This window comes from Candoia aspera, chromosome 6 (genome assembly GCF_035149785.1).
Source record: "Candoia aspera isolate rCanAsp1 chromosome 6, rCanAsp1.hap2, whole genome shotgun sequence".
Classification (NCBI taxonomy): Eukaryota; Metazoa; Chordata; class Lepidosauria; order Squamata; family Boidae; genus Candoia; species Candoia aspera.
Window position 1 is genome coordinate 85,821,884 of NC_086158.1, and position 12,988 is coordinate 85,834,871.

Below are 12,988 nucleotides of genomic sequence, written 5' to 3' on the forward strand. Positions count from 1 at the left end.
AAATGATACAGGCCAGCTGAAGGGCAAGAGGGAACAAGAAAGCCTGGGAATTTGGTACCTAAAAGGTATGTGGTGCTACTACTTACTAAGATTTTATTAATGTTATTTCTAATGGACTGAGACTTTGTTGTTGTATGTTATGTTTTATTATACTTGTAAGCTGCTTAGATTCACCCAACTGACACAGCATAAAAGTTCCTGAAATAAATTAATACAAGTAAGGTTCAACCCAGTATTTCCTATATTTCTTGGACCCAGGTACTGACACCAATCTCTGAACAAACAAGATCTCCACACCTGCCAAAATTTCAATGGCAGTCAAATAATACATCTCAAGCCTGACAGAGCTGAATTCTGAAATTCCTTATGCCAACCAACAATACATAAAATCCACATGTAGTAATCATCCTGAAACCTGAAGAGGCAGATTGGGAGTAGATAATCCTAGAGACGCTCTAGCTACTTTTTTGCTAAAAGTCAATGCTGGCTTGATGGCATATGACCAATCAATCAAGTATCCCAAAAGAGTGGAAACCTACCTCCAGCTTTTCAAACTGGTCACTATAATTTTTGTAGTGACTCTGCTAGGGCAAACTATTTATGCATTCTTTAAAAATAGTTTGAAGGAAAAAAAATAGGAAGGCTTATTATAACCTTGGAATTAATATCTTATTCACATTTATTTTACTTCTGATATATCTGAATCTCATTTCATTTGGGCCAAATTTGGAGCTAAATTTAAATGTACAGAACTTTTTCTAGAGAGTGTTTTATCAAAAAAAAACCAACCAAACAACCTCAGAACACAGTCTAAAATGCAAGTTCTAAGCGTGGTACAATTATTACTAAGAGACAGTGGCATCATATCCAGTTTACTCCAGATCAGTATTAAACATCACATTAAACAAACAGGAATAAGAATAGGCATGGGAAGTACTTTTGAATCTCTGAAAATATTCAGTGAACTGTGTTCAAATACCCATGAATTCGTGTTCTTCTCTCCCTTTTTACATATATCTCAAATAGTGGAATAAAATGGGGAACTTTTTCATTATTTCCTGAACCTTTCCTTTGATGTTTTTCTTTCCAAATTTGACTGAATCTTGGATTTCTCTAGCTTTGGAATGGTATGACCAAGGAGGACTGACTTAGGACATCCCCAAGTCAGGCACCATTGATCATACAAGAAAAATGCAGCTGCTCTTAACTTTCTATTTCCACAAATTTGCTAGCCTTTTCGGCAAAGTAGGCTTTAGAGAGACTTGAACTCTTCTGGGCTTCTCCAAATCACATGCAGAAATATTCATCAGGACTCAGACTGGGACAATCTCTCGCACAGTGTCTCAGGAAACAGGGCAGACTTCATCACTTCAGGTTGGGTTAATGTTTATTTAATATTTTACACAAGGAAACATGCTTTAAACATTTCCATTTGTTAACTGTAAAGTAATAATCCTCTGTAAAATGAAACAAAGACAAGAATAACTTTTTGCTTAGAACTATGTCAGCAGGAATATAAATATATAATAGTTAAAAATGCTATTGGGTTAGTTACATGCTACCAATATTGTTAAGATATTTGCAGAATAAAATTGTTCAATCCTGTAATTTTACTGCCAACCCTAAAATAAAAATATTCAAATGTCCCTTAAAACAGGGTAGACTACACCTCTTTTTAAAAATATATTACTAAATAAAATAAATAGGAATTTTAATCTATAGCAATGTCTTCGCACCTCACTAGGATGGCTGGCAACTCTGAGGGCCCTTGTTCACCTAGGAAAGGGGTGTTTCGTGACTGGCCATGCCATTTGCATGTATTTTGGGAACTGACCACCTTCCCACGGCAGCTAATCTGAGTGTGCCCATCGCATGGCCTCCGTCAGCTATTAAGGCTGCCTACACCTCCATCAAGCCTCCAAATGGATGGCATTCTAGAAACTCCACTCGAGCACAAAGCTGCAGAACACAGCAAGCCATTTTAGTGCAATCGAAGCAATAAATGCTAACTCTCTATTCCAATGAAAAACAGCACTTTGTAGCACAATTACTAATTTGTTTAGCGTGATAATAAATAAAATGGAAAGATCCTCCTCAAACTATTTTTAAAAGACCCAGTTTTATATTTCAATTTGCAATATAAGATTTGTACGTTTTTACAAAGGGAATATACATATTTACAATCATATTATTAAAGCACTTCAGTTGATGTTTTTGGCTGATCTTGGGATGGAGAAACCTAAACATGTTTTGCTATTCTGGAGACTAATATATGAGAGAGTGAAAATATGCTGAATGTGAATTTCCTGCTGCTATTGTGGATAAACTATAAAAACACAGCAGAAAAAAAGTTTATTTTAGAGTATTATTATGCCAATCACAATCAAAATGACTATAAAAAAGCAGCAACGAAGTCCAATAAAGGGAAACTATGAATGAATACAATGGGGTTTACTTCCAAACAAGTGTGCACAATATAAGTTTGACTGTATTTCTAGATTAAAAAAAAAAGATGCAGCCAGAAATTACATTTATGATCACTTCTAGAAAGGCACATTCAGGAATATTTTGCAGGATAATCCAAAATGGAATAGATGCTATACCACAGTCTGTCTTCCTTTATTCTAGCCACTCAGTTTGGAATCTGTCAACCACTAGAATAAGGGTGGGCAAACTTGGCCCTCTAGATGTTGCTGGACTACAGTCTGGTTCTGTGGTTTTTGTCCTTGGGAGAGAGGAGGACTTCCATGATTGTTGACAATACGGCCTTTCATATAAAACTGGTCCCTGAGAGCCAACAAAAGCTGCAGGGTATTTAAGCAGGATAGTAGCCAGGCTGCAGTCCAACAATCTACACCCTGTGCTCCTGGCAATACATGCTCCCCCTCCTTTTCTTCTTCCTCCTGTCCAACAGAAACCCTGTTTTGTTTCCTTCTGTTCTTTCCCCCTAGCTTCATTAGGGAGAGCAATGCTCACGTCTGAAGGAAAGCCAAGCCTTATCACATACTCCCTAGAGAATAAAAACAGAATCAAACAGCAGAGTATAAAGGCTCAATCATCCTGTCTCCTCTCCTCCATACACGTTCAAAGGAAGCAGGAACTTTGCAGCATAACTCCAGCATTTCACCACATTCCATGTCCACTCCTACTGTCTCGGCTGCTCCATTCATAAAGTTCTCTTTCCCAAGGATTGTTTTAGAAATGTCATACTCAGGTCCTCCTCAGTCTCTGCAGATGACACGAAGAGCCTGCCCATAGTTTCTAAAAGGATAGTAGCTTCACATAGTTGCCTGGGAAAGTCCCAAACTGTTGGGTTCTCCTTGATGTGCCTATTGCAAAACAAAAGGCAGACAAATCCAGGTAAGACAGATCACAGCAGGATCCACTGGGAGATAATCTACTTTTATTTTATACTAGTGATGCCTTAGCTTGCTTGTCATCACTGACAAAGATCCAGCCCAGATTTAGCTACAATGCAGCACTGTTTGAAATCCTAGATTACTCTCTAAGTAGTCCGGGTACAGTCAAAGAATCTGATTCAGTATTGCTTAAAAAAAATGACAGGAATAAAGGCTGGCTGGAGTAACCAATGCATGACTTGTACGTGTCCATAACTCTTATTACTGTAAGACCAGAGCCAACTTTTTTTCTTTACAAGACTAATTCTAAATTACATGGGGAACTGAAAAAAGCAGACAATCTTACTTTCCTTTTCCAGACTATCAGAAGAATAACAAGGTAGGCAGACTAACTGTAGCAGCCACCCAGTAGCTGAACTTGCTTATATAATTTTCATTTTAGAAAACCTTTATACTTAGAGCAAACAATTTAGAAATACAAGCACCTTCTGCTGTAGAACAGACTTGATCGTTGAACAAAAAAACCCTAAAATAAACAACTATATTACACATTAAAAGCTGGTTTAAATGGTGATTCTAGTTTTCCTAGCATATCTTGGCAAAAATATCCTCCGATATCCATGATTAATTGAACTGACATTGGTTCATCGAATGATTTCACAAGTTTGCTTTGGGGCTAAATAAAATGATCAAACTTCCATCCATTTTTAAAATAAATAATCTAGAGAAATTAAAAATATGTAACTGCTAAGTTATATACTTACTCCCTAAAAATGAAATCTATACCTATCTCAAGGGGAAGAGAATAATAATATCAAGGTTTCCAGGGGTGGACATGAAGAAAGCAAGATGGCAGCTGCAATCATGTGATCAAAGCCGCACATAAAATAGGGCAGGGCTTTGATCATACAGTTGTGGTTGCCGTCTTGACTTTCTTAACCTCCCATCCGTGGACACCCCTGTAGGTCACAGAGGTATTAAGACCAAAGAAAATCTCCCTGATTCTGCTTTAAATTGTTTCACCAAAGAGTTATTTCAATCAAATCCATTCTGAGGTAAGGTCATACTTCTGCCTTCAATCCTCTCTCTGTGGATTCCCTTTTTAACCCCTGCCACAAGGATCCTGTTAGCTCCCTGAGACAGTGATATGGTTTTTAATGTCCCACCAAAATGTCAGGTATATTGATGGGGCTGTGTAGCCAAATGCTTGTAAATTTGCTTACCAACAAACCAGCCATCATCACACTTTTCCATAACATCTATTATATCTCCGTCTCTTAACTCCAGTTCATCATCATTCTGTGGGACATAGCTGTAAAGCGCTCGATAGGTAAGTCTGAAATTTCATGATAGAAAGAGGAAAAATAAAAAAGATGGCAACCATGAACCCTTCCAACCAAGCTTCTTCAAATACAGAACATAAGAGATGGTAATAAGCAGCAAAAGACTCTAAATCGTAACAATAATTCTAAATGGCTTCTAATTTTTACATGTAAGTAGATACAGTATATAGTCATAAAACTCATCCTATGGTCTGCCAATGTGACCTCATAGCAAGATTGTGGTTTTTCCTTGTCTAAGATCTTCCAACAAGAAATGAGTTAGAGGGATGAAGGTCCTTCAAACTCATCACCAGCAGCTATGAGTGGCTACATCAACTGCAGGAAGTTTTCCTGGGATAAAAAGGATAAAATTTCCTTTTATCCTTTTATTATTTAGGAAGCAAGCAAGCATCAAAATATGCAAACAAGGCTCCAGGACTAGAGGGCAACCCAGACAAACTTACATTTCTTGTGTGGCATGCTTCCGGTCAAGGCCAGTTTCTGACGGCAGGACTTGTGGTTGCTGAGAAATGATGAAAGATGATTTATTGTCACTAAATGGCCCCTTGTGACAAAAGGCAGGCTGAGAAATAGTGCTGCAGTAATGAACAGATTTTTCAGCAATGTTTAAGATCTCATTGCAAACAACTTCCTGGATGACAGTGACAGGGCAGTATTGCCATCCCGAGTAGGAACGTGGGAACAGAATGAAACAGACAGGGAATGTAGGGAAGTCAGGAAGACATGGGACAGTCCAGGTGAAGCATTTAGGTCCAGCAAGACAACAGAGTGGTAGATCCAGGGATATAATCCAAACAGGAGTGTGTAGAAGAAATCCAGACGGTAAGCATAGAAAACAGAGGCAAGATACAGAAGAATTTTGTATTTAGTTTTAGATTTTATAACACAGCAGCAAAAGAGATTGCAATTAGTCAGGAAGCATCTCACATTTAAAATTCAAATCTGGGTATGAAATTTGAAGACACTGGTCTTGCACGCAAATTAAGTTTCCCAACAGTGCTATGTATCTCAGACTGTGCTGTTTTCTTTATTCATAGCAAACTCTGAAAGACTCTGCATTCACTGAGCCACCAAATAATAGAAACTCAAACCCCAGGTTTGGCTTCTTCAAATGAGGGGCTTATAAGGACAATTGGTTGGACTTCCTCAATCTTATTTGTACTGCCATTTCTATTTTGGCATTTATGTTGTAAAAACAGTCTAAAGAGCTGGATGCATAGATACACTTGTGCACTGCTGACACACACACTCAAAACCTTGCTCAGCACGGCCCAGCAGTGCTGGCCATTGTGGAGGACTGAGAGGAACTGTGTGCAAAAATGAGGCTGCAGACAGGACTCTGGGGTGGCCTTACCACATAGTTCTTTTCCGATTCTGTGAGATCTGGTCCTGGCCGCAATGAAGGCTGTATGATGGTTAAAGTACATGAGAAGGGAAAAATTTAGCATCAGTACTATTAGCAGGTTCAGATCTTACATAAAATGCAACATGGGCTTCCAACTTTAGACAGTTAATTGAAATAACAGAGCTGGATGCTGCAACTGACAGGGAAGATGACACGAGAATCACCTTAAAACAACACCTGAGGTCCCTTAGCAGGAGAAATACTGTATGTATTTTATTTTGTGTGACCTGAGTTTGGTCCTGTGGACCATTATTAAAAATTATTTATTTATGTAACATGTATACCACCATAATTTTCTCTGACTCCCAGATTTAGGGCAATCTGCAACCTACAATCTACAACCAAAATTAGGTGGGGCCTTAAGTGTTGGACATAGGTGTGGTAACAAGGAAGTTAAGTGCTATTTCCACATAATCAGGTTTATGGAATCTATGTTAATGTTTCTAAATTAAAGATAAATAAATTTAAACATCCCTCCTTTGAAAATCCACGGGATATGGATTGTAATGCTATTTGCTGAAGGACCTGGGGATGAAGACATTTTGAGCCATTGGAATTCCAGGACATTATTTCTTGAGAACTAAATAAAACTAAGAGAGCCAGTTTGGTATAGTGGTTAAGGCATCAGGTGAGAAACCAGGAGACCAGAAGTTCTAGTCCCACCATAGCACTAATGATGTTACCTAGTCAAGTAATGAAATGTCTGCAAGCAACAACCAAGTTCAGAGAACACCAAGGACTCCACAGTTCAACCCTGAGCTACAGATATTCTCTTCTATTGGAGTGTGGGAAATCCTTCCTTTTTTTCCTTTTTACTGAGGAAAAGCTTTTTCCACAGAAAAGCCACCACCAAATTCTGAGTTTGTGTTACTTTTTCACAGCAGGATCCCTCCCAGGATACCCAGAAGCCAGCAGTCAAAACATCTGGAGGGGGGAATTAGGTGGAGTCCTTGGTGCTCTCTGAGCCTTGTTTTCTTGCAGACATTTCATTGCCAGTCTAGGCAACATCTTCAGTGCAAAGAGGGAGTGGGCCTTGCTCTCAGTTTATATACCGTGGCTTGCCCTGCTTGTGTTGGTAGGGGTGTTGTTCTCTCCTTGGGAGTTGATAGGGCTGTTGTTTGCTGCTTGGTTTATTGACTGAGTTAACAGTTCCTTGATTAGGGTGTATTGTGCTGTTTGATGGTTCATCTGGTGTTAATCCTAGTGTTGATTTTTGCTATCTGGGTGTTGATTGCTGACAAGGGAGTGTACTGGTCTTTTGGCTTTTCTATTGTCTCTTTTGAATGGTATGTAAATATTGTTTACCTCTATGTGTCTGTTGATGGCTGCTTTGTCTGAGTGCCAGGCTTCCAGGAATTCTCTGGTGTTTTTGGATTTGGCTTGGTTTAGGATGCTCTCAGTTTCCCAGTTGAAATTATGGTTGAGTCTGTCCATGTGTTGTGAGATTAAGGAGTTCTCATTGTGTCTCCTCACTGCTAGTTGGTGTTCGTGGATGCGCTCTGCTAGTCTTCTGCCTGTCTGTCCTACAGAGTGGCTGCTACAGTCTTTGCATTGTATGTTGTAGATAACTCCTGTTTTTTCTTCTTGGGCTATTGGGTCTTTTGGGTTACTTAATATGTTTTGAAGGGCTTTAGCTGGTTTATGTGCTACAGTCTGTTGGTGGTTTCAGAGATGTTTCTGATGCATCGCAGTGTTATCCTTTTCGTAGTTTCTATTGGTTGGGCTGTAGTAGGTTGGGTGGTGAGGCACTTTTTGATAGAGTTGAGCAGGTATCCATTTTGTTGGAAAATGCTGTACAGATGATCTTTTTCCTTTTTCTGGTGTTCTGGGTTGCTGCAGTGTGTAAGTGCTCGTCTGAATATAAACTGAGAGCAAGACCCTCTCCCTGTTTGCACTGAAGATGTTGCCTAGACTGGCAATGAAATGTCTGCAATAAACAACCAGGCTCAGAGAGCACCAAGGACTCCACAGTTCAACCCTGAGCTACAAATACTTCCTTCAGGGGAATTAGGTATTTGGACAACTTTTCAAAACAAAAAAAAAACCCAGGCAGGCCACAAACAAACAAGTGGCTGCCAGGTTTTAAAAGAGGGTCCTTTGGAAGCCCTTACAGACACAGGTGTGCGCTCAACACACACACACACACACACAGAGTCCTATACCCATTCCCTGAATTCTGGACTCATTTTGTTTCCATCTCTTGGTTCCCTTCCACTTCCAAGAAATTTTAGAAATGTTATCCAAGGCAACCTTTTTTAGAGCAGATTGAAATCTGGCTCTAACGTAAGAGCTTCAAGATGTGGCTCCTCATAGTCCAAAACCCTCTCAGCAGGCCTCAGTCCCAGAAGACGTTTGGACCAGTCTTGGAACTTGTTTACGAGCATTTCTCATAAAGGGAATATGTTTAATTTTTTTAAAAAAAAATCAGGAACAATTGCAAATATGGTTCCAAAAAGGATGCTCTCTGAATTTTTTTTCCCTCAGCTTTATGAAACTAAAACAATGTTTTTTTTTTAATGAATGTACTCCAATTTTTAAATACTTCCAAGGCAAACAAAAACTTAACAGATGTTGCAGTGCTTAGATCTGCCTGAGAACATGGCAGGGTGTTTGCGACTTTTCTTAAGCACCTGAGTTCGTTTCATAAAGAGGGTGTTTACCTGCCTCTAATTGGGAAGCCACCACCATGGCCAGCAGGTGTTCAGCTTTCCTGCAACCGCAGTCCAGAATTTCAAGCATGTTTGTCCCCGAGACTTGACTGGCACCACTCCTGCAAGCCTTCCGCTCACCCAAAGTTAATCCAAATCATTAATGGAATAGGTGCAAAGCAGCTAAAATCCCATCCCCTGACAACCAAGGGGATGACATACTTTGGGGAAGCGGTTGCACTGTTTAACAGTCGCAAGGTGGGAGCCTCTCTCTTCCCACATGACCTAAAATGCTCCAGTTACTGTAGGGTACATTCCTGTTTTCTTGTTTTCCCACTCTGTGACTGAAACCACATTGAAATCAAGGTCTGTGCTTGGAATCAGCCACCACAGGACAGCCTGTGGACAACCAGAGAGAACTTTCCTGAATGAAATACTGTACGTCACTTCGACTCTGCTAAGGACATCTTAACCTGTTTAACTTCCTGGTCATTCCAGAAGGTAAGGATGACCTAAGGCTGCGATGGAAACCCTGCCCTAGGAAATAGACCTGGCGTTGGCTGGCAAAGCCACGGATGCTCCACACAGAAGGGCAGCACTGACAGATACCTGTGGAGCAGTCAGGCTGCAATTCAGCGGTTGGTGGGCATAGCCTGACATGTCCTTCAGCACTGGCTGCTTAAGTATGTCCACATAAGAGCCAGGGAAGATGCCTTGGCGAAGGGTGCCGAGGATTTTTCCTTCATACCAGTTCTCATCTACTTGTCGAATCAGTGTGATTCTTTCTCCCTGCAGAAAAAGGAGAAACATGAGTTTAAGTTCAAGACCCACACAAAGATTTTGCTTTTGCTACTTAGACATGAAGGCTTTGGTGGATGCTCTGTATCTGCCTGAAATGCATACATCTGCTAAAATGGATTCGATACATCCTTTCTATCAATCTCTTTTAGATTATCTGGTTTGCACCGACAGCGCCTGAGAAAAGTACTTAACTTTTTGATCAAAAAATAAAGTATAATGAAACATACAGAAACTCCCATACAATGTGTTTCACAAAGGTAGACAAGAAAAAAAATGAGAAAGAAATGATACACATGCATTTATTTTCCATTTCAGTGAAATAATTCAGACTAATTATTATATATCTCGGGGTGAGGCGATAGGGTGGGTAGACTAGAACTAGATGGCAAACATCAGGATGGAGCCCCTAAGGGTGGGGGAATTCGCACACTTCCCTCATTATCTCCTTGAGGGGGAAAAACAACGACACAGAAAGGTGTTTTACGTAACTAATCCATGATTTTCATCATGTGCTGTAATACAAAACTTAATATTGGAATCAAGCCACAAGCAACTAAATGTTTCAGACAATGTTATGTAAAAACAAGAAAATATGAAGCTTTTTTGGTTTCCACAGTAGCACAACAAAAGTAGGTCAGACATGCAGTCCAAGGTTTATTTCCAATAATAGCTCTCAACTGCAACCTCTCCTATGTGTGTGCACGTGTGTGTGCACATGCATATTTTTATTTTTTTGTTTATCAAATTTGTCGCCGCCCATCTCCTCCGAATGGAGGGACTCTGGGCGGTTTACAGCATAAAACAATAACTATACAATAAAATTCCAATATAAAATATAGACTAAAAACAATTTTAAAAACTACCAAGTATAATAACATCCCGATGGCTATGGTCTCATTCAGTCCTTGCATAGGAGGGGCACTTCAAGGCACTAGCCAACCCCAAGTATGATTATTCTTCTCCTTGCCCCAAGCCCGATGGCAGAGCCAGGCCTTCAATTCCCTCCGGAAGGCTAGGAGCGATGGGACTAATCTCACCTCCGGGGGCAAGATGTTCCAAAGGACGGGCGCCACTGCAGAGAAGGCCTGCCTCCTGGACCCCGCCAGATGGAATTCTCTTACAGACGGGGTCCACAGCATGCCCTCTCTGCATGACCGGATGGGGCGGGCTGATGAAGTGGGGAAGAGACAGTCCCTCAGGTAACCCGGTCCCATGCCATGTAGGGCTTTAAAGGTGATAACCAACACCTTGAATTGGACCCAGAAGCAAACTGGTATCCAATGCAGCTCATGAAGCAAAGGTGTTATATGCACCCTTCTAGGGGCACCAAAAATAGACCACGCGGCCACATTCTGGACCAGCTGAAACTTCCGGATACTCTTCAAGGATAGCCCCATGTAGAGCGCATTGCAGTAGTCTATATGGGAGATAACCAGGGCATGAGTGACTGTCCGAAGGGCCTCCCAATCCAGGAAAGGGCGTAACTGGTGCACAACACACAGTTGTGCAAAGGCCCTTCTGGCCACGGCTGCCACCTGCTCTTCGAGCAGGAGCCGTGAGTCCACAAGGACCCCCAAGTTACGCACCGGGTCTGTCTGGGGCAGTGCAACCCCATCCAGAACCAAAGATGACAAAATCCCGGATACGGCAGAGCCCTTAACCCACAGCCACTCCATCTTACCAGGGTTCAGCCGAAGCCTGTTGTTCCCCATCCAGACCCCCACAGGCCCCAGACACTCAGAGGGTGGTCACAGCATCATTTACTTCACCCGGGATGGAGATATACAGTTGAGTATCATCAGCATACAGATGATACCTCATCCCGTGGTGACGGATGATCTCACCCAGCATTTTCATGTAGATGTTAAAAGGAAGCGGAGAGAGAACCGAACCCTGTGGCACCCCACAAAGGAGGGGTCGAGGGTCAGATCTCTCACTCCCTATCACCACCAGTTGGGACCGGCCCTGGAGGAAGGAGGTGAACCAGTGCAGCACCACGCCGCCCACCCCCAACTCCCTGACATATACATACATACATACATAATGCTGTAGCTTCTCCTTGGATTTGTGGGAATTAGGATACTTGTTAATTCAGTCACAATATAATTTGATGATTTGATAATTTGATTTTATGAACAAGCTAAAATCTAGAGAGTTCCAAAATTCAAGTGTCAAAAGAGTCATCATTCTAACATGATCTAGTGCTATTATTAAATAAATATAATATGATCCACAAAATGCAGGTTAGTAATTTTAATAATAGTATTATCCAAGTAATGTAAGAATATTTGAGATAAAAAATTTGGACCAGAAATTTGTAGATAGATGTGTGCATGAAAGATGCATTTTAACACTCTTTTAGATGACTTTTTAATAAATCATTACCTGTCATTCAAACAGAAGTATCAACTACATAAAAACATGTAACATAATGTTTAATTTATATTCAGGGCACCAACCACTAAGGCATTTTCCCTCTTATTTTCTTTCTACTCTTCTACTATTCCAATCATGAGTTCATGACAGGAATCAGCACAACAGCTAAGTAAATCCAGTGTTTAGGGGTTTGCTAAGATTGCCCTGGAATCAACTGTATATTTGTTTGTTTGTTTCTTCTCTACCTCTTGGGGTGCCTAGCTTCTTTGCACGCAAATGTTAATTCTGGGTTCACACATGCCATCCCAGCCATGGATAAATATATGGAATACTTGCTAAAATGTGGCTTGGTATAATGCAGGTCTTCTCCAAGCCATTCCAAGCTGGAATGGCTGCCAGCAGAGACAGACAGAAAGCAGAATTTTATTCTCACTGTTGCTTATTTGCGTCAGGCAAATAAGTCGGTTATGTAACTCTGGCCAGAGTATATACTGAACCTAACTAAATAACCAACAGTGCCAAAGACACATTAAAAAACCTGCTGGAAATCCTAGCACCACCCATTTCTAAAAGGTCCTCCACTTTGGCCTTCAATCTCTGGTATAAACAGTAATTGCATATTTTTTATCACTTAGATGCAAAAATAATAGAAGTTGTAAAGAAATATGCTTGTTGCATTGGCCAAAGTTCACATTCCATGACAACTATCTTCAAACCTTCCATTTTTAGAAAACCCTCTGCAAGTATGTTTTTTTCAACTTTTGAAATTTCCAATCTGCTACTTGGAACATCGATTTGCTTTCCTTTGCAATTGGCTTGACATCAGTAGATTGCATGAGAAAGAAACACTTCAAAATGGTTTACAAGAACTGCTATCTCTACCTTTCTGAAGGACATTTCCACAGCGGTATCTCCACTGAAACTGAATTTGGCAATTGCATTTCCGTATTCCAGGATCTGCACTGGTGATGATTTTTTAGTTTGGATGTTTTCTGTTGGGGAAAGCAACTATAAAACAAAAGCAAAAGTCATATGAAAAATCTTAAAGAAGATGGA

The 12,988-nt window shown here is 40.5% G+C and overlaps 1 protein-coding gene across 6 annotated transcripts in view; it reads right to left on the bottom strand.

The window, feature by feature from the left end:
• Positions 1–1,369: 1,369 nt before the first annotated feature.
• Positions 1,370–12,988, bottom strand: part of SORBS1 (sorbin and SH3 domain containing 1) — a 111,167-nt gene continuing 99,548 nt past the window's right edge. For all 6 annotated transcript variants that reach the window (XM_063307587.1, XM_063307588.1, XM_063307589.1 and 3 more), the window contains 6 exons: positions 12,815–12,940; positions 9,365–9,544; positions 6,057–6,107; positions 5,146–5,204; positions 4,583–4,695; positions 1,370–3,329 (listed from right to left, as the gene is read on the bottom strand). In XM_063307587.1, coding sequence (XP_063163657.1) covers positions 3,262–3,329; positions 4,583–4,695; positions 5,146–5,204; positions 6,057–6,107; positions 9,365–9,544; positions 12,815–12,940 — 597 coding nt within the window. In that variant the 3' untranslated portion in view covers positions 1,370–3,261. The remainder of the gene's footprint in view (positions 3,330–4,582; positions 4,696–5,145; positions 5,205–6,056; positions 6,108–9,364; positions 9,545–12,814; positions 12,941–12,988) is intronic.